This window comes from Arctopsyche grandis, chromosome 7 (assembly GCF_051622035.1).
Source record: "Arctopsyche grandis isolate Sample6627 chromosome 7, ASM5162203v2, whole genome shotgun sequence".
Classification (NCBI taxonomy): domain Eukaryota; kingdom Metazoa; phylum Arthropoda; class Insecta; order Trichoptera; family Hydropsychidae; genus Arctopsyche; species Arctopsyche grandis.
Window position 1 is genome coordinate 3,714,378 of NC_135361.1, and position 25,203 is coordinate 3,739,580.

The 25,203-nt window shown below is 35.5% G+C and overlaps 4 protein-coding genes across 12 annotated transcripts in view; 3 read left to right on the forward strand and 1 right to left on the reverse strand.

Annotated features, from left to right (window-relative positions):
• Nucleotides 1-25,203, forward strand: part of LOC143914729 (uncharacterized) — a 202,877-nt gene that overhangs the window by 24,628 nt on the left and 153,046 nt on the right. The gene's annotated exons all lie outside the window — the stretch shown is intronic.
• Ubi-p5E (Ubiquitin-5E) lies at nucleotides 10,136-15,615 on the forward strand. 9 transcript variants are annotated; one of them, XM_077434472.1, is made up of 3 exons: nucleotides 10,136-10,226; nucleotides 10,928-14,229; nucleotides 14,458-15,615. In XM_077434472.1, exons 2-3 carry the CDS (start codon nucleotides 10,935-10,937, stop codon nucleotides 15,498-15,500), a joined length of 4,338 nt encoding a protein of 1,445 aa, XP_077290598.1. In that variant the 5' UTR covers nucleotides 10,136-10,226; nucleotides 10,928-10,934; the 3' UTR covers nucleotides 15,501-15,615. The 9 variants fall into 9 exon arrangements, with proteins under 9 accessions (XP_077290598.1, XP_077290600.1, XP_077290597.1 ...); XM_077434474.1 differs by having other exon boundaries at nucleotides 15,370-15,615; XM_077434471.1 differs by having other exon boundaries at nucleotides 10,928-14,124; nucleotides 14,353-15,615.
• On the forward strand, nucleotides 18,443-23,210 carry Fkbp39 (FK506-binding protein 39kD). Its single transcript, XM_077435390.1, has 8 exons — nucleotides 18,443-18,643; nucleotides 19,481-19,708; nucleotides 19,785-19,957; nucleotides 20,034-20,206; nucleotides 20,286-20,463; nucleotides 20,544-20,696; nucleotides 22,319-22,491; nucleotides 22,568-23,210. Exons 1-8 carry the CDS (start codon nucleotides 18,634-18,636, stop codon nucleotides 22,647-22,649), a joined length of 1,170 nt encoding a protein of 389 aa, XP_077291516.1. The 5' UTR covers nucleotides 18,443-18,633; the 3' UTR covers nucleotides 22,650-23,210.
• Nucleotides 23,203-23,789, reverse strand: LOC143914958 (UPF0729 protein AAEL015238). Its single transcript, XM_077435393.1, has one exon. It carries the CDS (start codon nucleotides 23,724-23,726, stop codon nucleotides 23,472-23,474), a length of 255 nt encoding a protein of 84 aa, XP_077291519.1. The 5' UTR covers nucleotides 23,727-23,789; the 3' UTR covers nucleotides 23,203-23,471.

Sequence of the window (25,203 nt, forward strand, 5' to 3'; positions counted from 1 at the left end):
CTGATTATGTAAGAGTACAAAGATCATTTGAGACCAAAATCACTATAATTCACAAAATTGTGGAGATTCATAATTCTGAAAATCAAGAGCATATTATACACACGGCCAATGAGAGGGGGGGGAGCGGGGGTAAAGTTCCAGAACCCGGAATACTCGAGAAGCCCCGTGTCGGAGATCATACCTGTTATATCATATTTTCTTATTAAATTATTTTAAAAAATAATAACCAATATATATATTTTTAATAGTTCTAATAGATTTTTCGCATATTAAAAATATATTTGTATAAGATCTTTTTTTAGGTAGTCATAGGACCCGAAATTAATTTTCTCCAGGGCCCGGGATTTCTCTCAGCAGCCCTGCTATTTTTTAATTTTAATATTAACCGCATAATATGTAGGTTATCTATCCAAATATTACATCACATAGTGAAAAATAATCACACTAAAATTTCTATTGACCTAGTCTGTATTAATAAAATAGGTATTTGATAGCTTATATAACATATCATGTAAGTGTAAATCGCCAATAAATATGAAAAGGTCAAATAATTCAAATCACTTACCACATCAGCAATGGCCAGCTGAAGCTGAGCACATAATATATAATGTCACAGTGAAATTATATTTTGCTTTATATTAGTTTATCCGCTCGAAAATATTGTTTTTTAAACGGATTTTTGAGAAGAAGTTGTGTTTCAACCATTGGTTTCAACCATTGTGTTTCAACCATTTGCATATTCAATTAATAATCATTATCATATTAAAATGATAATCATTATTATTTCAACATATTCACTTAATAATCAAAAATCGATGGAACAGCATGCTTTTCATGTTGCAGCGATTTTTTGAAGTTAAAAACTATATTTTAAAGTCATTGATTGATGTGATTTCATTCGTTTCATTTGAAGAGAAAGAATTTGAATTGATTCATGATTTGGTGAAAAGAAATATTTTAAATATATTTGTATATATGTACGTGTATTTTTTTAAATGAATACAAAAATATTCAATTAAAAAAAAAAAATTCTTATACATTTAATCTCGGGTTCGGAAATTTCCAACATCGCAATCCGGGTGCTGAAAAAACCTTCCGGGATTGGATGCCCTAATACCTATGTATATATGTATAATATATATGTATGTATATATCTGTATTTGTACTGATATTTGAAAATCAACAATAAGTACATATAAACACATATAACTTGAAACATATATGTATGTATGTTTATACAAAATATTTTGGCCACAGTGTCATATTGAGGTAACCTGTGAAGACACTGTGGTATATGTGTATAAAGATAAATAAATATACTCGATTTTTTTACAAGCTTTTTATTAATTTTACTTGGTTATTAATTCTATATTTGTGAACTGCTATAAGTGGTTATGTACATTTGTATTGATCATTTTCTTATTTTAAATCTTTATTCCAATTTTTTATGATTTTTTTTTCCTTTTATTCTTTCTATGTAAAAATAGTCATTTTTTGACCATTGATATATAAATAAATATATATATTTATCTATAGACCTATATTTCGTAAGCTACAATGCAATTGTCCATTTAATATTTGGGTTGAATAAAATCATAATACATACACATGTACATATGTACACATTCGTAAAATTACTTAGAGGAGAGATTCACAATCCCGCTATCCTGGAGAGACTAAAATTCTGGGCCCCGGAAAATCATAGAGTTTTGAGAAAGCATGATATCTTTTTGCCAATTAGGGCTAAATCAAACGTGCTCATGAACTCCCCCTTCTCGAGAGCTGTTCGACTCCTTAACTCACTGGCACTTTACTTGGACCTCTTCAATGCCAGTTATGTTGAGTTGGTGGAACAAATCCTAAATAGCACGATATAATTTTTCAATCTTATTCTTTATATTTCTTTGTTTTTATTTTGTGTACATATTTCTTACTTGAATTTTATTATTATTTTAGGATTTTTTTTGTATTATAACCACATTGACGCTTTGGGGCAACCTGTTAAGTCTCTGTGGTATTGATTTTTTTTTTTAAATAAAATAAAATAAAATATATACATACATATATGTACATATTTTACATGTACAATTTACATGTAATAAATTAACATGTAATAAAATATGTACATATATGTATGTACTTTCCATACTTAACAGAGAATCAAAAATTGGTGGTGTTACTAAATTATTTTTTATACTTTCTCTACATATATTCTCTAAAAACAAACAAATGTGATGAAATTCCTTTAGTTTATTAATAAAAAAATGTACTTTTCTTTCACACACCTACCTTATAGTTTCCTTTCTAAATGATAATATTGATTTTAATTCAAAATACTTTATGACATTCATTGCACAATTTACGACTATTCTTAATCTTGAATCCCATACAGCTAGCACTTTTATTGATATTTTTACAAGGTTTCTATTAGTTTCACTTTGCTCAATGTTATTATCCCATTACTTGTGTATGTATAATATCTGTATACTGCATAAGGTAAACAATACAGTGACCAGTATATCTATAGTTTGTCGATTCTATTTAAATTGGCATAATTTTCTTCCGAAAACGTTAATTTTTTTATCATAAAAAAAATAGTGAAATACGTTTGCCAACATTTCCGCGGAACTGCTTTTAACAGTCGCAAATACAATTTCCTGAAACGATCTTGAATGTGCGTAGTTTTTTGGCACGCTTCTGGATAATTTACAGAGAACATTGATCTGTTCAACAAGGTGAAATGGCGATTCTGAAAATTGACTCTATTTATAAATATACACGTGTTCTTGACACAAAGAAAATTAGACATTTTTTCCTTCCTACTGGCGAAAAATTAACACATTTCGAATACGGCAACAAGATATTAAAACAAAAAACCAAAAATACACTATCTTTATTATAATAATAATAATTTGTATTCCAGACGTTAGAGAGAATCCCCATCGTCCATATAAATAATACAAATGAATGATAAAATAAATAAATATAATATAATGATCATAATAATAATATATGTAATATAATAAATAAATAATTATTATTATTAAGACGATCCCTTTAAGACCTGTAAAATAATTTATTGCTATTGTGTGTGTCTGTGTGTCTGAGATAACGCTCGCCATACTATAGTAGTCGTTTCGATTCGACATATGTACGTCACAGCTAAAACTCTGCCAGCAAAATGCACGAATATAATACGAACATAATAACAGATCAACAAAAAACTTCTGTATATACTGTTTGCTACCAATGTTTCCTGTAAGAAAATAAGTCTCTGAGTATTTAGTGCCATCTATTGAAAATTTATTTGATTAATTAATTATTTTTTCTATTGGTGTTTTATATTGTTTATAGGTTGGTAGTTTTTACCATTTTTTTTTTCATATTAAACAATCTATGTATATATAAAAATGAATGTCTGTGTGTGTCTCGAATAGGCTTCTAAACCACTGAACCGATTACGATGGAACTTTCAGGATTAGTTGTTTGCAAGTCTGGGAAGATTTCTGTGGAAAAAAAACGGGAAAAAACGGGAACGGAAACGGGAATAAGTGTCATTGCGTATTCGCTGCCTGCGTTTTTCTGACAAATGGGAACGGGAACGAGAACGGGAACGGGAACGGGAATTTCATGCGTTATTGTGGCATTGCAACGCATGCCGGGTTCAGCTAGCTAAATATAAATATTAATTAAATATATTTAAAAGATATTAAAATAAATTTGACCGCGTGCGGATCGAACACAGGACCGACACATTTATTTTAATATTTTTTTTATTTAATAACTTAATAGGCCAACACCCATGCGATGATATTTCATCGGGTACAACACTAGTATATCTTTATAATAATGATAGTATAATTACATGCATATGTACACATTTAAAAATTCAACTTTTTAATTAATAAAATAGTCATTTAAAACAATATTGGAAGTGTAGGTTGAAATTATGAAAAAAACGTCATAATGAAGTGCTATACTTCACGATTTTCCAAAATATAGCTACATATACCAAAATATTGACTCCAGACCGGCAATTTTTCTATAAAATAACGTTTCATATTAAATAAATATAAATATACCTATCTACAATGATATGCATGTATGTACATTCAAACCAACCATTATTGTGTCGTTACGCTTCTATGCTCTTAGAACAATTCGAAATGCAAGGTCGTGCAGTTTTTTCATGTAACCCATACATATAGACGCATGTTGATTTCAGCCAATCGCTGTGATTTTTCATGTTTCATAACAAAGTGAATCCTAAGTAGTGTCAACGACACTGTATTCTTCAAGTAATTGGATTCACTTGGGTAAGTCTGGGTAAGTATTGATCCATAAGTTGGCGCCGACCTATGGGTATGTAATCGACAGGGCTGAACCTGAAATGAGTGATTCATGAAAATAATTATGATTCACGTCACAAATACATATATAAATAGTGTGTGTGTATTATCTGTTATGCATTCAATGCTTCTATCTATTCAATGTTGTTTTTTGTGTGATTAGTCGGTGATATGCTCATTGTTTTCTGTGATATTAAATACTATATACGCATTGTTTATGCTGTACTAATATTTTTTACACTCATAAACTCAAGATACGCAGAATCAATAATACTAAATGTATTATTTAAATTTTTCCCACTACAGGAATACTGGTGACGCTTACTTTTGGTAACTTCCGTTTTCCTGAGATATAGAATTTAGTCATTTCCGTTAGTTGGTTTTTTGAGTTGTATGCGGTCTTGAAAGGTACATTCATCAATGGTGTAAAATCCATAATGTTTTCGTAAATGTTATCATATCATCATACACATATAATAGTGATATTATATATATATATATATATATATATATATATATATATATATATATATATATATATATATATATATATATATATATATGTATATATATATATATATATATATATATATATATATATATATATATATATATATATATATATAATATCACTATTCTGTGTGTCTGTCTGGGATAACGCTCACCGTACTATAAGTATAGTCGTTTCGATTCGACATATATACATACATATGTACAACCAGCAGCGTGGTCTAGTAGTGAGTATTGAATTATTTCGTGCTTGATGTCACGGGTTCGATTCCCACTAAGAGTCTCGTTGTTGGCCAGACCTTGGTTTGTCGAGGTCGATCGTTTCTTATCAGAATTTGCCAATTTTTCTGATTTTCATTGAAACGGTTCCTGTAAAATTGACTTTTCCTTCCCAATTTTCTGTTGCAAACCTTGAGTTATTGTTATATCTCAGGTTTCGCCAGATTTCTCACCATAGATGTCTCTGTGGTTGTGAATCGAATGTAAAAATTCGTATTGTTACATGATAAATGTTATTAATCGTATTTATACGATGTTCGTAATATCTGACCATAGATGTCAGGTATTGTTTCGATTTACATATGTATGTATGTAATAATTATGTATTTAGATGTCTCGTTAATTATGAGTTTCCAATGTCTTGTAATAAATTAGCCACAGTGACGACCTGGAGCTAATCTGTAATGTCACTATGGCGAAATTGTAAAAAATTAATAAATAAATATTTAAGTCACAGCTAAACCAATAACAAAAGAAAAAAACTTCTATATATACTCATCACTCCTAATGTTTGCGCTTGGCAGAGAATTTACGGCCATCTATTGAAAATTTATTTAATTAATTAATTTTTTTATTGGTGTTTCATATTGTTTTCATGTAGGTAGGTAGGTAGTTTTTACCTTTCTTTCGTATTCAAAAATTAAATATAAATATATTAAAAGATTATTTTATAAAATTCGACCGCGTGTGGATTGAACACAGAACTGACACATTTCTTTTAATTTTTTTTGTATTTAATAACTTAATATGCCAACACCCATGCGATGATATTTCATCGGGTACAACACTAGTTGAATATAAAATTCAACTTCAAATGAAAACCCACAACATACAGTGCAGAAACTTATGTATCCCATATCGTTTTACCACAGCTGACTCACGTAATTTCCGGAGAATCACATAATTAACATTTTTGTGTAAGTAGTTTTTTGATATATTAGCTGAAACATAAATAACTTGCGTTGATCCAACATCTCCCGAGATATGGTCCTCAATTTTAACGAATTGCCGATGCCTTTTCATTGGAAATAATAAAACGGTCAATTTGGTTTCTTCGCCTGAATTTATTATACACCACCAGAGAGATGTAATAAGAATAGAGGGGCCCTTACGAATTAATAATTGTTGTCAATTTTACGCGGTACGTCTCTATAAATACGCTACATCGCACGGAATACAATCGGATCAATTTAGTTATAAAAATGTATCCCGTGTTGTTTATTGTGTGTTTTCGAATGTATTGTGTAATTTTTATCGATGCTTGACGATCTTGCGAGTAATATAAACAAACAGATAAGTTTTTATCGGACATACATCGAACACCAAGCGTCAAATACGACTGATGCTAAAATTATTTAGATCTGTCCGTGGACAGAATGTCACTTGACAACAAAAGAACACCTAAAGCCACTTCTATTAAGAGGGCTGTACACCCGAAACCTTAATTTTGTTGCCGTTCCTTTCTTCGATATATATATTGAATGAATGCGACAGTTGCGCTTCGACCAGATAAAACGTATTGTTGCGCAAGGGTGGGTGGAGGATCCAAGTCAAAAGCCAACAGTCGTTTCACAGCATTTATTGATGATTAAGGAGTTACACACACTGTCACTGCTCCGTCCAGAATGACATGAGATCACCTACGTACCGCCTTATAAGGGGTAGATCTCTCAGGACGTCTAATCTGCTTACCTACTGTATAGTCACGTATTCGGATATGTATTCCCACGGTATGAGAAGTGCAATCATTGTTTAGCTTTCATGCACTTAGCTTGTTGCTAATCCCTAAAACCACTTACGCCGGTCTCACGGTCTCTCAGGAAGTCTACCCGTCTTAATCCGATCGCAGTTACTCGGCGGCTCTGTTTAGTATACGTTACAGTATTTTAAATCGACAAAATCGAGGTTTCGTATTCTGCTATTTTCTCGTCCGAAACTGGACCAATTTTTAAAAAAATTTCATCATCGGTATGAGAAAGATATTTTCTGTGCAACTATGTATTTTTTTTAAATCGACCGTTAAATAAACACGCTGGACTCTTCTCGTGTGTGTAAAAAAGAGGCGATTTTATAGATATTTGGCGGCTCCTAGCTCCTATCAAAAATAACTAATCAAAAAAATAAAGCGATAGATGCATCCCAATGGTGGATATCCATAGCATATTAAAAAATAATTTCTCTAGTGCCATAATTGAGGAAGGGAGAAGTGTAATACGTTTGTATGGACAAGGCGCTGGTGTTCAGCCCTCTTAATATTACATTTCTCTGTATACTACGGCGGATCTGTACGCCATAAAATATTCAAAAGATATTTATCAGGTACATGTCCTACCCCATAAGTTTACAATTCCTTGGCAACAGTGTCGACGAACGTCTGGTCTGCGCCTTTGTCTGCTAGAACAGGGTTCAACATCCGAATAAAAGTTCTTTACCCCACCAAAATTCAATCTTTTGTCTGGGCATGTCGTGGGAAATTATATTTACGTTCACACGGATGACAGTGCATAGGCAGAAATAAGAAATGAAAACGTGAAAGATGATTTTCTCAAATTGAATGTCATCGACGAGTAAAATATGACGCCATAATGGCCCACTATTGCGCATCTACCTACGACTCAAACTTGATATGTATGTTTGCTGGATACATCGGATCAACAACAGCTGTTTGATGCAAAAAAACAACACCGAAACAAATAAAAACAACATTTACGTCTTCGAATGTTGAATATATCGACGATTTTAGACGTACATACCATACTGTTATAATTATAAAGAAAAAATAAACTGTTTCGCGAAAACATTGACCCATATTTATAAATAGTTGTACTCCCGCAAGTTCATATTCAAATTGATAGCTTTAAATTTATTGTTGGTTGGATCTTCGGAATCCAAAATTTGATATTTTTGTAACATTGTGATATTGTTATCGTTCTTTATTTTGATTCATTTTTTGATAAGGTTCAAAAATGATGAAGTGATTCATGATAAAATTGACATTTATCCTCTGAGAGACATCAAGCAAAATACAACAGTTGGATTTTAGATTCATTTATAATCAAACATGGTGAAATACGCATCCACTTTGTTCTAGAACTGTGACGCAAACCACCACATACTGTTTTTGTCAGAGAAGACCAACCATTTTAATGTAATGCGCATTATACATACATATGTATGTACTGTTATCATTGGAGGTAGGATAGTCACAGTGCTATCCATTGTTCAGCCAACCTTTAACAATGCATTTACAACCTTTGAACAATACACGGCCCCCTCAGGCTCCGGTGACTAGCTTATCATAAGTTATGAATCATAACTTATGATTCATAACTTATGAATGTTATGATCAAAAATCGGTGTTGGGACGATGCTTTTCGCACCAAACATGGTTGTCAATATACTATTTTCAAAACACTATTGTCAAAACACTATTGTCAATATACTATTTTCAACTATGCGTTTTTGATCTCTTGCTTTGTTAACTAATGCATTGGTCTATTGTTATTTTAAAAGCACCAAGCCAATACCTAATCTAGTTATTATTAGTCTTCGACCGTGGATAAACTCTTTTCACACAAAAAATGGTTCACCATTGTTATTTTCTTTGAAAAACCTTACTTTTTGCTCTCTTGCTTTAAATGAGCGGTCTATTGCTATTTGCAAAAGCATTCGTTCTTTATCTATTATTTATTCGCACTCAAATTGAATACTCATACCCCGAAAAACCTATGCATAAATGTATTCAATACAAGTATAACATAATTATTGGTCACGTATTTATTTCCTGTAGAAATCTTAAAATACGCTCGTGTAATGTGAAAGCATTTTTTATATGCGTATTAATTTTACTGTACATTTTTTTAAAAGCGAAAATTGGACGAATAATGAAATTATGTCAGATTTTCTAGCGTACTAGGCAATTGATGTAAACACACTAATTTGTAAATTGGGTAGATCGAAAAATTACATTTTTTGCATCATAGCTATCGTACTTTATCGTGATGTGGATTTGGGATAGCATAGACATTTAGGGTAACTATGCGTATTATGATGATTAGAGGTAGGACCGGATCCGCGTTTTGGGTCTATTTTCCAGGAAATAGAGCAAACTACAAAGCTAGAGTGCAAAAAAAAAGCCTTATCATAAAAATGAACAATGCACATCGAACAATAAGCAAAGAATGGCGCAAACTTGGTCCACTCTTTAATTATGATCAATTAAAATTAGACACTTAAGAAAAATGTATAATGCAACTTTAGGCTTTTGAGCTATTTTTCCTAGTATACCGTACATCAATATTAGAATAATATTATATAATACTTTAATTACTAACAAAAATAAAATAAAATTGTAAAATATAAAATGACCAGTAGATCAGTAGCTATTAAAATAGATATAAGACGCATTGTGAACATAATTTAGTAATAATAAAAAGCATTTAAAATCCAAATCAAAACAATGCAACTTTCAAATGAACTGTATACAATTTTATAAATTTTGATTATTTAAATGTTAACTATTTAAAATCCTATATGCAGAATGCTAATATTTAATAATAAATGTTATGAAACGTACAAGCTTAACCAGTTTTTCTTAATTTATGAAACAATTCTTTATATGTCCTTTATCCAAAAAAATATGGTCACCGTACAGACAAGTCCAAAAATAAATATGTTACGTACGTTTTTCTTTGTATCGTATTCTTGACAATAATAAGAAAGAAAAATAGGTAAGTCGTATAAAATAACCATTTTGCATTATCACAAGATAGGCAGTAATGGAAAATGTTTAGTGAGGCTTATTTTATCCAACGGTGGATGATGAAAATGATCGAATTTTGCACACGATGAAATAACAGTATTTTTGTTATTTCATTGTATGTTTACGATCCCCTGCCCAAATGCTCTACGCTCCTCTTGCACGCAAAAAGAAAAGAGACAGCAAAAGAGACAGCGAGAGAAGTATCGATCGGCCGCGAGGCTATAAAAGCACTGCCATTACCCCCGCCTTCATCAGTCGACCGACTACTTTCGAACAGAGCTGTTATTGAGCTGCGTATACATTTCTTTCTCTGCTGGAAATCTAAAGTAAGCCTCGATTGCAATTCTACTACTCATTTTCCACTGATTCATAGTCATTTCTCGATCGTTCCATCACCCCCTCCCCCCCTAGCAGCTGTGCGGGTGATTTTCCTGTTTTCGGGAACCCCACTTGGACGGACGCCATTACGACCTCGTTTGACTTTTACCTGGGCGTGTAATGTTTTTTTTTTGTTCGCGCAACGCAACTTTCCGTCGTTTCACATATGATTCTGTCGGATTTCTAATCGCATTTCGCCATAATTATTAGACGGAAGTCGTGACGTCGCAGCGTCGCACGAACGCCGAGTCAGCCGTTCGCAAAATGGCGGCCGAGCATTCCTTTGTGTGCTCGACTTTGCTCGTTCGTTTTCGTTCTTTCCTCGGCATTCAGTGCCTGGCGTCGCCCAGGTGCCTAATTGGACAGGTCAATCGATAACCGACCAATCGGCGACGCGCTCGATTTTTAAAAATCGATCGTCATTTGTTTTTTCCGTTTCACTTTCATGCAAGTATTGTCGTAGATTTTGAACTGTTCGAAATAATAATTACAATGAAAACAAAAGAAGACTTTTTTTGTAATACTTTTTTTTTTTTTTTTTTTTTTTTTTCCGGCATACTTTTATGTAATCATAGACTTTTTCGATCGTACATATTGTAATCGCTTTTGTTTTTGGTCGATACTAATTTGGGCGTTTTAACTTTTTCAGAGCAATCATGCAAATCTTTGTGAAGACCTTGACGGGCAAAACCATCACTTTGGAGGTGGAGCCATCGGACACCATTGAGAACGTGAAAGCCAAAATTCAAGACAAAGAAGGCATCCCTCCAGATCAGCAGAGGCTTATTTTCGCTGGCAAACAGTTGGAAGACGGAAGAACCCTTTCCGATTACAATATACAAAAAGAGTCTACATTGCACTTGGTGTTGAGACTCCGAGGCGGTATGCAGATTTTCGTCAAAACTTTGACGGGCAAAACCATCACACTCGAAGTCGAGCCCTCCGACACGATCGAGAACGTGAAAGCCAAGATTCAAGACAAAGAGGGAATCCCCCCAGATCAACAGAGGCTCATCTTCGCCGGCAAGCAGTTGGAAGACGGCAGGACCCTATCAGACTACAACATTCAAAAGGAGTCGACATTGCATTTGGTGTTGCGACTTCGCGGCGGCATGCAGATTTTTGTCAAAACCCTAACCGGCAAAACAATCACGTTGGAGGTGGAGCCGTCCGATACCATAGAAAATGTTAAGGCCAAAATCCAAGACAAAGAGGGTATCCCCCCAGATCAACAGAGGCTTATTTTCGCTGGTAAACAATTGGAAGACGGAAGAACTCTGTCCGATTATAATATTCAAAAGGAATCGACACTCCATCTCGTATTGCGTCTTCGAGGTGGTATGCAGATCTTCGTAAAGACCTTGACTGGAAAAACCATCACCCTTGAAGTCGAACCCTCGGATAGTATTGAAAATGTCAAGGCCAAGATCCAAGATAAGGAAGGTATCCCACCAGATCAGCAGCGTTTGATCTTCGCTGGAAAACAATTGGAAGACGGCCGCACACTCTCCGACTATAATATCCAAAAGGAGTCCACCCTTCATCTCGTATTGCGTCTTCGAGGTGGTATGCAGATCTTCGTAAAGACCTTGACTGGAAAAACCATCACCCTTGAAGTCGAACCCTCGGATACAATAGAAAATGTGAAAGCTAAGATTCAGGATAAGGAAGGTATCCCACCAGATCAACAGCGTTTAATCTTCGCTGGAAAGCAATTGGAAGATGGCCGCACACTCTCCGACTATAATATCCAAAAGGAGTCCACCCTCCATCTTGTATTGCGTCTCCGTGGAGGTATGCAAATCTTCGTCAAAACTTTGACAGGAAAAACCATCACCCTTGAAGTCGAACCCTCGGATAGTATTGAAAATGTCAAGGCCAAGATCCAAGATAAGGAAGGTATCCCACCAGATCAGCAGCGTTTGATCTTCGCTGGAAAACAATTGGAAGACGGCCGCACACTCTCCGACTATAATATCCAAAAGGAGTCCACCCTTCATCTCGTATTGCGTCTTCGAGGTGGTATGCAGATCTTCGTAAAGACCTTGACTGGAAAGACCATCACTTTGGAAGTTGAACCTTCAGACACTATTGAGAACGTCAAAGCCAAGATCCAGGACAAGGAAGGTATCCCACCAGACCAGCAACGTTTGATCTTCGCTGGAAAGCAATTGGAAGATGGCCGCACACTCTCCGACTATAATATCCAAAAGGAGTCCACCCTCCATCTTGTATTGCGTCTCCGTGGAGGTATGCAAATCTTCGTCAAAACTTTGACAGGAAAAACCATCACCCTTGAAGTCGAACCCTCGGATAGTATTGAAAATGTCAAGGCCAAGATCCAAGATAAGGAAGGTATCCCACCAGATCAGCAGCGTTTGATCTTCGCTGGAAAACAATTGGAAGACGGCCGCACACTCTCCGACTATAATATCCAAAAGGAGTCCACCCTTCATCTCGTATTGCGTCTTCGAGGTGGTATGCAGATCTTCGTAAAGACCTTGACTGGAAAGACCATCACTTTGGAAGTTGAACCTTCAGACACTATTGAGAACGTCAAAGCCAAGATCCAGGACAAGGAAGGTATCCCACCAGACCAGCAACGTTTGATCTTCGCTGGAAAGCAATTGGAAGATGGCCGCACACTCTCCGACTATAATATCCAAAAGGAGTCCACCCTCCATCTTGTATTGCGTCTCCGTGGAGGTATGCAAATCTTCGTCAAAACTTTGACAGGAAAAACCATCACCCTTGAAGTCGAACCCTCGGATAGTATTGAAAATGTCAAGGCCAAGATCCAAGATAAGGAAGGTATCCCACCAGATCAGCAGCGTTTGATCTTCGCTGGAAAACAATTGGAAGACGGCCGCACACTCTCCGACTATAATATCCAAAAGGAGTCCACCCTTCATCTCGTATTGCGTCTTCGAGGTGGTATGCAGATCTTCGTAAAGACCTTGACTGGAAAGACCATCACTTTGGAAGTTGAACCTTCAGACACTATTGAGAACGTCAAAGCCAAGATCCAGGATAAGGAAGGTATCCCACCAGACCAGCAACGTTTGATCTTCGCTGGAAAACAATTGGAAGACGGCCGCACACTCTCCGACTATAACATCCAAAAGGAGTCCACCCTCCATCTTGTATTGCGTCTCCGTGGAGGTATGCAAATCTTCGTCAAAACTTTGACAGGAAAAACCATCACCCTTGAAGTCGAACCCTCGGATAGTATTGAAAATGTCAAGGCCAAGATCCAAGATAAGGAAGGTATCCCACCAGATCAGCAGCGTTTAATCTTCGCTGGAAAGCAATTGGAAGATGGCCGCACACTCTCTGACTATAATATCCAAAAGGAGTCCACCCTTCATCTCGTATTGCGTCTTCGAGGTGGTATGCAGATCTTCGTTAAGACCTTGACTGGAAAGACCATCACTTTGGAAGTTGAACCTTCAGACACTATTGAGAACGTCAAAGCCAAGATCCAGGATAAGGAAGGTATCCCACCAGACCAGCAACGTTTGATCTTCGCTGGAAAACAATTGGAAGACGGCCGTACACTCTCTGATTATAATATCCAAAAGGAATCCACGCTTCATCTTGTATTGCGTCTCCGTGGAGGTATGCAAATCTTCGTCAAAACTTTGACAGGAAAAACCATCACCCTTGAAGTCGAACCCTCAGATAGTATTGAAAATGTCAAGGCCAAGATCCAAGATAAGGAAGGTATCCCACCAGATCAGCAGCGTTTGATCTTCGCTGGAAAACAATTGGAGGACGGCCGTACACTCTCTGATTATAATATCCAAAAGGAATCCACCCTTCATCTTGTATTGCGTCTCCGTGGAGGTATGCAAATCTTCGTCAAAACTTTGACAGGAAAAACCATCACCCTTGAAGTCGAACCCTCGGATAGTATTGAAAATGTCAAGGCCAAGATCCAAGATAAGGAAGGTATCCCACCAGATCAGCAGCGTTTGATCTTCGCTGGAAAACAATTGGAAGACGGCCGCACACTCTCCGACTATAACATCCAAAAGGAGTCCACCCTCCATCTCGTACTGCGTCTCCGTGGAGGTATGCAAATCTTCGTCAAAACTTTGACAGGAAAAACCATCACCCTTGAAGTCGAGCCTTCAGATACAATTGAAAACGTGAAAGCTAAGATTCAGGATAAGGAAGGTATCCCACCAGACCAGCAACGTTTGATCTTCGCTGGAAAGCAATTGGAAGATGGCCGCACACTCTCCGACTACAACATCCAAAAGGAATCCACCCTTCATCTCGTATTGCGTCTCCGTGGAGGTATGCAAATCTTCGTCAAGACCTTGACTGGAAAGACCATCACTTTGGAAGTCGAACCTTCGGACACTATTGAGAACGTCAAAGCCAAAATCCAGGATAAGGAAGGTATCCCACCAGACCAGCAACGTTTGATCTTCGCTGGAAAGCAATTGGAAGATGGCCGCACACTCTCCGACTACAACATTCAAAAGGAATCCACCCTTCATCTCGTATTGCGTCTCCGTGGAGGTATGCAAATCTTCGTCAAGACCTTGACTGGAAAGACCATCACTTTGGAAGTTGAACCTTCAGACACCATTGAGAACGTCAAAGCCAAAATCCAGGATAAGGAAGGTATCCCACCAGACCAGCAACGTTTGATCTTCGCTGGAAAGCAATTGGAAGATGGCCGCACACTCTCCGACTACAACATCCAAAAGGAATCCACCCTTCATCTCGTATTGCGTCTCCGTGGAGGTATGCAAATCTTCGTCAAGACCTTGACTGGAAAGACCATCACTTTGGAAGTTGAACCTTCAGACACTATTGAGAACGTCAAAGCCAAAATCCAGGATAAGGAAGGTATCCCACCAGACCAGCAACGTTTGATCTTCGCTGGAAAGCAATTGGAAGATGGCCGCACACTCTCCGACTACAACATCCAAAAGGAATCCACCCTTCATCTCGTATTGCGTCTCCGTGGAGGTATGCAAATCTTCGTAAAAACCTTGACTGGAAAGACCATCACTTTAGAAGTTGAACCTTCAGATACTATTGAGAACGTCAAAGCTAAGATCCAAGATAAGGAAGGTATCCCACCAGACCAACAACGTTTGATCTTCGCTGGAAAGCAATTGGAAGATGGCCGTACACTCTCCGATTATAACATTCAAAAAGAATCTACTCTCCATCTTGTATTGCGTCTTCGTGGTGGCAATTAAATTATTAATTTAAAATGTTTCGTAATATGCTTAATCTAATCAAAAATGAAAATTAATATCTGAAATTTGCAGTCATTCCTTTTTTTTATTAATAAAATTATCGATATTGTGAAGTCTAATTATATCTTTTATTTATTATCCTGTCATTTATCTTAAAAGAACCAATTAGTGCTATTAACAAGTTTTTTTATAATATTCCTACCAATCAGGATGTATCTGAACTACAGCATAAAGTTGTATACATAAATAAATATAAAATGCGCAGCTCGAAATAATTTAAAAAGTTCATATCCCCATAGAAAATGAGAATTGGCCTGGTTTCGTTAATAAACTAACAGCGCAACAGCAAAATATTTAAGATAATCGATAAGAAATAATTAAGGCCGACATGATGTACACATTGCACAGCTGTTTTTTTTTTAATCTAATTTTGTAAAATGTGCTAATATTAATTATGCAGCACAATAATGCTGCGAATAATATGAAAAAATGCAATAAAGGTATACATATAACAAATTAATAGCATACAATATTTTTAAAAATTGTGAATTGTGTGTACAATAGTAAATTATAATGAAAAACAAAATCATTCCACAAGAGGTTATGAAAAGAAGCGTGTTTCGTTCATTGCTTTGAGATATTTTATTCAAAGGGAATGGTATGATATTAATAAACTAAATTTTATCACAAAACAAATGATTTAACGTCCCATGTCGTTTTATAAGATAAATGAAGACGTTGGCCACATTAGTCGTTAATTATGTAATTTTAAATAGGTAGGCACATACCTCAGATGGCAATAATTTAGATAAAACATTAAATACAAATTAACGATCCCAATCTCCGCTAGGCTAAGATAGATTTATCAAATATTTATAAAAATAAAAGCAATAACCGTGTGGCATTCTTAAATTTTTTTCAAAATTGTTCTCGTTCACTTGCAACATTTAATTTGGCGTTAGTAACAAAGTATATTATTTATATTAAGTTAATCATTCGTACTGTTTTTACCAGTACAGTAATGGTTTTTTGAGTATCTGCTTGGTAAGTCGTGAGGCAAAACCAGTACACTTTTTTATCTAATAGATGAATTTTAATATACAAAGCCTTCGGTCTCCTACAAAAATATTGACAAATTAGTCAAATATTGTCTTTGTTTTCCAGGAACATATGTATCTGCCCAGGTACTTTTTTCTTCGATGAACAACATGTGGTCCAGTGATATAACGCAATATTGAATGTTAAAACTATAAAATGTTTGCTAATCGATAAGAATAATTTGGTTCGGTGATAATTCCGCATAAAACGATTTCGCGCACGTAAAAATCTCGATCACGGAACATCTGGCACCCAAAAATTCCATCAATCGAAAGTTATTCACGCGAAATATAATGTACTAACGAGAACTCGAATGCCAGATATTCCGTATTCACGATTTTTGTGACAATGATTGTCGTGCGCGCAATCGCAATTTGCGCAATAATCCGTTTACCGAATAATTTTAATCAATTCTGTATAGAATTTTATAAGAGCATTAATGAAAATAAATACTTTGTGTTAGTTTTTAATAATGGAAGTATTAAGAAATAGGAAATAAATGTCCTGGTTTTCAATTTGAAAAAACTGGTCACCTTAATTTATATTCAAATGGCAAACGACCATAGTGGCTCCTCTATTATGATTACCCTTTTAATTTTGTCTCTGCGATGAGTATTATACATTATTAATATATATTCACTACTTATTATTCAGATACACATCTATAAAATTGTCTTAAATATAAAATAAAAAAATGCGTTAATGCTGTACATTTATTTTTATTTTTTTACATAGATATATACCAGGAAGGCCTCACAGGTAAACCCCATTGCTCTTTCCTAGACAATTAATTACAAACATTGCAGAATTTTTTATTACATAAATCACTGTATTTCGAAAGGCCGAAGAACACGAAATTAACAATTAATTAATCCATAGAGATATCTATGGATTTAGACTTGTATATACATTTTTACATATTGTACACAAATTAAATTCAGATATTTCTGACATAGCGGGTAGGATGGTTTTTGTCCATTTGACGGAGGAACCTTTTCAACATTGAAATAAGATATATGTTATATTTTACATGGTTCGGTGATTATTGCTTACAAATCCAGCTGAAGAATCTAGCTTATTTCAATCCAGCTAAATTCAGCTGAAGAAACTCATAGTATATGTCGATAAATTCATAAAAATGTTTTCGACGCAGCTCCGTTTCAATACTACTGAATAGTAAAAAAATCATTTGCCAATCTATTAATCTTATCGATATTGGTTTGTTGTCCTATACAAAAAAAAAAATTTAGTTACTTGACTTATTTTTGTTATTCATAATTTAAGCTTTCAACTTTACACATAAATTATTGGTCACAAAGCGGGCAGGATACAACAGGAACAAGAGGAGCAGACTTTTTCCTTTTGTTCCTGTTGTATCCTGCTTGCGCAAATTAAGTGAATATGTACCGTTTACCATGCACCATTTTTTTTTTATCTTTCGATTTTCGATCTTTGCCTTCCGATATTTGCGTTTTCTGTCATTTAACATTCTGTCTCGTCACGGAGACCGATATTTTACGGTTCGGTGATTACTGGTCACAAATTACTCGTCACAAAGTCACTAAAATCTCTATAACGGAACATCGAGCAGCCGAAAAGTCCATCATACTAACGATAACTATCATAGTAACGAGAACTAGAGTGCCAAATATTGTGTATTCGCGATTTTCATGGCAAAAATTGTCTTTGTAACCACCCCAATGTGACGAATAGTCCAATTACCATATTTTACATACATATTATAATTTATATATTATATTTTACATACATATTATAATTTATATATTATATTTTCCACACATATTAAAGTGTGCTAAATTACAATAAGCATTCGATTCAAAAGCAATTTGAAGCGAAACGGCATTTTTAAATGTAGCAATAACGAATGGTCGAAGGGGAGTAGGCTGGGGCCAAAAGCGGTGTGCTCGCCGGCACCGGTCTCAGTTCTCATATTGGCGCGCAATCGCCATCAACCGTCTGCTGCAGACACGTGACGTCACTTCCGGTCCAACGCAGCCTCCCACCAGCCGCCAACATGTTTTGGGGTGAGTTTCAACGAAGCCACGAGCCGAGGAATCCGCCCCTGCCTACTTCCAACACCCCGCGACCCACATCTCACCTCTCATCTTCCCGGTTGTCCCACGTGGTGCGACCGACCACACGTGGGAATGTCGCCATTCTCTTTCTATCTACGAATGATCCATATGATAACTCCTCACTACCCGCGCTCCACTCGTCCACGCTCACACCCACACCCACACCCACACCGCTCATTAGTATGGTTAGCTCTATTCATACAATACAATGCATCCGAGTTGAGGCACGTGTACGGTCGAATCTCATACTTTAACCTTTATAGTCACACCTGCTGACAAACTTGAAACTTCAAACTTCTTGCGTCGTATATTTATTTAGCTTGGATTTCGAAAGCTTCCCATTTCAAGCATGGCATACAAATACACTTCCAATATGTATTAATATTCCACAGTCTTAGTCCTTTTAATGTTTCTCATTATCTACCACGAATGCTTCTTGATATCATTTCATTGGACGATCGGGTCTATTCTTGATCAATTTATCCACTGAATTGTTGATATTTGCATACTGCTATAAATCTCATTGAATTCTGTAAAGCCGTTCATATTCATGTTTTAAGTTTGTGTATGTCTATTTAAATTCCAATATTTATTTAAAATTGTTCAATTAATAGTATTAAGATCGTGTTCAAACAATTTATTATGAAATTAATTGTAAATCTTTTAAGCTGTTAAATCTACCTACCGTTTGCTACTATTTTCACTAATCTTACAATAATAGTACTGTGTGTATTGGAGGCTAGTGAGAATTTTTTTTTAATGAATGTTGCAATTTACATCTCCCAGGACTTATTATGGAACCGTACAAACGGTACTCCCAAACCGTAAATAAAGCATTTCACATATCAAATGCTGCAATAGACGTATCTACCGGAGACAATGACATTTGTCAAGTGATGGTCGGAGCCGATGGAAAAGACTTTTTAGTGTGCACTCTTCAAAAGGGAAAAATCCTCCAAACACATTTAGATCTGTATTTCAAAGAAGGAAGTCAAATTTCTTTCACCACAAGTGGTATGTTGAAATTTTTCAATGAGAAAAATTTATTCTCTATTTGAAACTTGTCTCACTGATGTTCCGTCATTTTTAGGAAAATGCGTAGTACATTTAACAGGATACATGGATCCCGAAATTTATGAAGATGACGGTGAAAGTGATTCTGATATCGAAGATGAAGAAGAAGTACCCAACTTAGTCCCAATTGATAAGAAGAAAAGAAAAGCCGAATTCTCTCCCGATGTACAAAATAATAAGAAGCAAAAGGTAATTATTTTGATTTTTTCCTACACAATACTATTTATAATAATATAAATATTAATTTATTTCGCTGTAATCGCAGAAAGATCAAAAAAAGAAAGCCGCTCTGAAAAAAGAAGAAAGCTCAGATGATTCCGATGATGAATCGGACGAGGAAACAGATCTTGCAAAGTTATTAGAAGAAGATGAATCAGATGAAAACGATGAGTCGTATATACCAAATGAAACAAATAATGAAGTATCCGTAGTTGAAACGTTTGTTTTTTTTTTTACAGCTTTTATTCAATGCTTTTTTTTTTATATAAATGTATTCTCATTGAAATATTATTTGTAGTGATGACGAAGACGAAGACGAGGATGAGGAGGATGATGACGACGAGGACGATGACGACTCTGAAGAAGAACAATCAACGCCTCAAGTATCGCCCGTCAAAGAAGGTAAACAAAAGAAAGATAATAAGAAGGCTGAAAAACCGCAACAGAATGGAATTTCCGACAAGAAAAATAAAGCCGTTAGTATTATTTTTAAATTCATCGTGTGTATATTTAAAGGAATTATAATTTTCTTCAATGGTTTACTATCTTTTGACAGAACAAAGAGAATGAACAAAAATCAAATAAACAACAAAAGCCAGCTCAGGAGGAAAAGGTAGTAAAGGAAAAGAAAGTACTTGCCGGTAATGTTGCCATTGAGGATTTGAAAGTTGGTCAAGGAGCACCGGCAAAACCGGGAAAAATGGTCCAGGTTAGTTTACCACACGGCATATCTATTTATTCAGCTTGCTTACACAAATATGTTGGCAACGTCCCCAATATATCTGCTCAACTGGATTGCTGGTGAAATTGATCTGTTTAACCCTTTGAGTGCTGACGTCTTTTCTGTTGAAAGCCCGCCATGCTGGAAATTTCCAACTAAAATTATTTAGAAATCCAATAGAAAGCAGGTATAAAAATTGTAGCTTATCCAAACAAACCCTAGATAACTACCGCCGATAATTTCGAGTTTTGTAAAGGTTTGTTTAGACTCTATTATATCTTGCAACAATATAAAACAAGCAAAAGAAGTTTATTAATTGAATGTATTTTTCCAAAATTAGTTCCATTTTCTTCATTATTGTTAAAAAGTAATGCTCACAATCTAAATGCCAAGCCAAAATCTAACATACGCACCAGTTAGGATCTCCATCGGAAAATTCTGCTATGGTTATAAATTCCAGTGTAAACCAGTCTTTAAACGTTGACAAATGAATGACACGGATTATACGACCCAGGTTCAATGCAGTTTTTTTTTTTCAATGCTACTTGGAAAGGCTTGGCGGGTAGTATTCTTGTTTACTTCGCCTATCAGCGTTTTTCAGGCCCGTGAACTTGTTGGCAAAACGCCGATCGGCGTTGGTCAGCATTTAAATGGTCAATGTAAGCTGTGCTGAACTGGTTGAGTAGTTGTGGAGCAGCGCCCGTAGTTGATCTTTATAATTATAAACTTTGCTTCTTATCCGAGTGATAAGAAGTGAGGGAAGCAATTTGTTAGATATGGTATTTATGAATCTCCTTAATTTTTTACGCAATCTGGTGTAACTCAGGGGTCTACCTTAGGCCCCTTATTAATAACCTCCCTACAGTACTACGCAATGCTTCATGTCTCTTGTTTGCAGACGACGTTAAATTATTCTTTGCTGTTAAGGATGAGAGGCAAGCCTCTGACCTTCAAGCGAATATTAACGCTGTTAGAGTTCAGTTCCAGTTTAGGGCTTGAACTGAATACTAGTAAATGTGCCATTATGAGTTATGGACGTGCGAATTCGCTCTATTGTCACGGATATTCCATTGGATCCGTGTTGTTGAAGCGTGTGGAATCTATGGTCGACTTGGGTATCACTTTTGATCCTCAATTCACCTTTCACAACCACATCAAGACATTCGCTGACGTTTCCTTTCGTCGACTTGGATTTGTCTTGAGATATGCTCGGTTATTCTCCAACCCATTGTCTTCTCGCTTGCTTTTCAACTCGCTTGTTAGAAGTAAGCTAGAGTATTATGCGATTGTGTGGAATCCGCATGAAGCAAATTACTCTCTTATGATTGAAAAAGTGCAAAAAGCATTTCTTCGTTTTCTCTATAAGAAGGAGTATGCGTACTACCTTTATCTCTACCCTACTCCTTTCCTTTTGGACGTGCATGGGTATAATTCCCTTGAACTTCGGAGGAACGTCTCATTAATTCGTTTCGTTCTCCAGCTACTGCGTGGTAATACGTCATGCCCATTGTTTATATAACTTTATTTGTGTGACGCGTTAGAGTACTTGGAGTTAATGTCAATGTGGCTAATGTGTTCTGATGATTATTTGGTATATTTACATTTTTCAGGTTTACTATGAAGGTAGACTCAAGAGTGACAACAAAATGTTCGACAGCTGTCTTAAAGGTCCTGGATTCAAATTCAAACTAGGCAAAAAAGAAGTAATTCCAGGTTGGGACATCGGCGTCGCTGGTATGAAAATCGGTGGCAAGAGACGAATCATCTGCCCACCGGGAATGGCGTACGTATACTAAAATATGCATACGCACGTGTAATGTTGAACTTGCGAATACTTACGTTTGTCTTTTGTGTTTCAGCTATGGCAAGAAAGGATCACCTCCAGTAATCCCACCCAATTCAACATTAGTCTTTGAAGTAGAACTCAAAGGCGTAAATTAATACGCGAACTTGTCAAAAATTTTGGTTTATATCTATGTATATCTCATTGTAAAACTCCAGACTGCATTTATTTTTTATATTCTTTTTAAATCTTTGTGCTATAGGGTTTAAGCAAAACACTTCTCTGTTTTTTTTACTATTATGATTACGTATTGTTATACAGTAATGAACTAAACTGGAAAGCACAAAGCCGCAGGGACAGAATCGTTGTTGATTTTTATGTACGATACTACTTTTTGTATCGATCGGTTGTTTATATTGACTTACGCAGATACGTTGACTCCAGTTCTGTAATACATTATACCTCATTGTACTCGCTAGTGGAGATTTTATTCTTAGTTATAGTTTGCGTCTGCTGGTATAAATACCGCATTAATCATAACTTTTGTATTCCATAGATTGTAATTTTGACGTATTTTTTTTCCTTTATCTGATCATATACAATTCATACTGCTTAAGTTTTTTTTTTAAATTTGACTTTTGTGTTTTTTGTTTTAAGATCTTTTATTTTGTATTGTATGTGTTTATAAGTGGATCATTTGAATTAAAACTATTTTCGTAAACTTATTTTTTTTATTTACATTAACCATACATATACAGCTTTTTTAATACATGTATAAAATATTACAACACAATGTTTGGACTTATTTTAACATAAAAAATTCCTGAATTGAATGAATTTTGTAGATGAGATCTCAAAACTCGAATGAGGAATTGTGCCTAGAGCGAGCAAAAAAACTGCAATTACGGCAGTGAACATTTTGTAATACAAAGGAATGAATATACACAAATTTTCAATACAATTTGTAAAGTGAGATATGACTAATCAGACTTGGACTTGTCTTCTATTGGTAGTTCTTCGTTGGTCTTGTCAGTTTTTGATTCGTCGATGCCCTTATTTTTGGATGGGAAAGGACACGCTCCTCCGCTGCAGGTGAATGGAAATTCGGTCTGAACCACGTCTCCTTTTTCGTCCTTCTTGGCCCAAGGATTCCAGAACTTCAAAACGTACGGTTGAATGAATTTGTGCCATATATAAAGCAGCACGGGAATGAAAATGCAAGGCACGCAAACCATCTTGTCTGTATGTCTGGATAGAATATCACGGAAACGATGTTGCTCGGGTGACTGTCAAATTGACGTTTCAAGGTTTGGTCATAACAGCGATATTTTTCACTTTTATATTATCGCCAAGGTCGTTGGAAGCTATAATATAATATATTAAATCTCGACTTACTGAATATCTTCTGTGCCCTAGATCGTTCTCATGTATTTCTTTTAGATATAATTTTCAGAATAAAGATTATTTTAATACTTTTCGTATATATGACATACGCATAATTTCAAGATAAAATGATAAATAAAAAAAAGATTCAGTGATTATTCTGCACAAAGCGATTTTGCATGTCACTAAAATCTCAATTCCAAACCATCGAGAGCAACCCACTGGAATTATCATATTAACGAGAACTCGTGTGCAGGATATTCTGTATTCGCGATCACAATGTGCGAAATAATCCGTTTACCAGGAAAAATGTACTAACATGAGAAAATATATAAATAAAAAGAAAAAAATCGCATAAACCAATATATCGCAAATTACTTTTAATTAACTAGCGTTTAATGTATTGATTTAATATTTAATCCAAGTTGTCAACGGCTGCAGTGTTTTCCATATAATAATGCTTTTAATTTGGCTTATATTTTACTGGTAAGTGTTTTTGTCAGTTTTTAAATAAGAAAGGTCATTATTTATATTAAATGGCCAGTATTTTAAAATCTGGGTTCGGTGATTATTAGTCACAAAGCGCTCGCCCTAAAGTCGCTAAAATATCTATAACGGAACATCTGGCTGCTGAAAAGTCCATCATACTATCGATAACTATCATACTAACGAGAAATCGAGTGCCACAAATTCCGTATTCGTGGTTTTCATGGCAAAAGTTGTCTTTTGGGCGATCAATTTCAATCAATGCGTTTTGCCAGTGATGACGTATGGATGTGAAACTTGAAGACTAAACGCCAAGATGCTGTACAAAGTCCAACGCATTCAAAGAAGTATGGAACACTGTATGCTTGGCATAACGAGGAAAGACAGGAAGCGGAACACGTGAGTGAGAAGTATGACAAGGGTAGTGGACATAGTGGATAGAGTAAAGAGATTGAAGTGGCTAGAAGAATAGATAAAAGAATTGCTTGAATCACAGAATAACTTAGATAGGCCCTGACGCTTTAAGACGCTCTAAATGGCTCGCCATGCATACAAACAAAGTGCATACCTAACAAACAAAGCTAGCCGGAGTGTTTTTTGCATTCCTTCCTTTGTTTTCACCACTTCCCCGCTAGTTGAACCCCCCGCACCCCTCAGTTAGTGGCGACTAAATCTCCAACGAAATTTGTATGTAATGGCATATCTAGGTTATTCTACATCTATGGCTTGAATGGTACTCGAGAGAATGCAAAAGGGTAAAAGGAAGACCGCACGGAAGATGGGTGGACGAAATTAAGAAAATGTGTGGGGTGAGATGGATGAGTGTGGTGCAAAACAAAGACG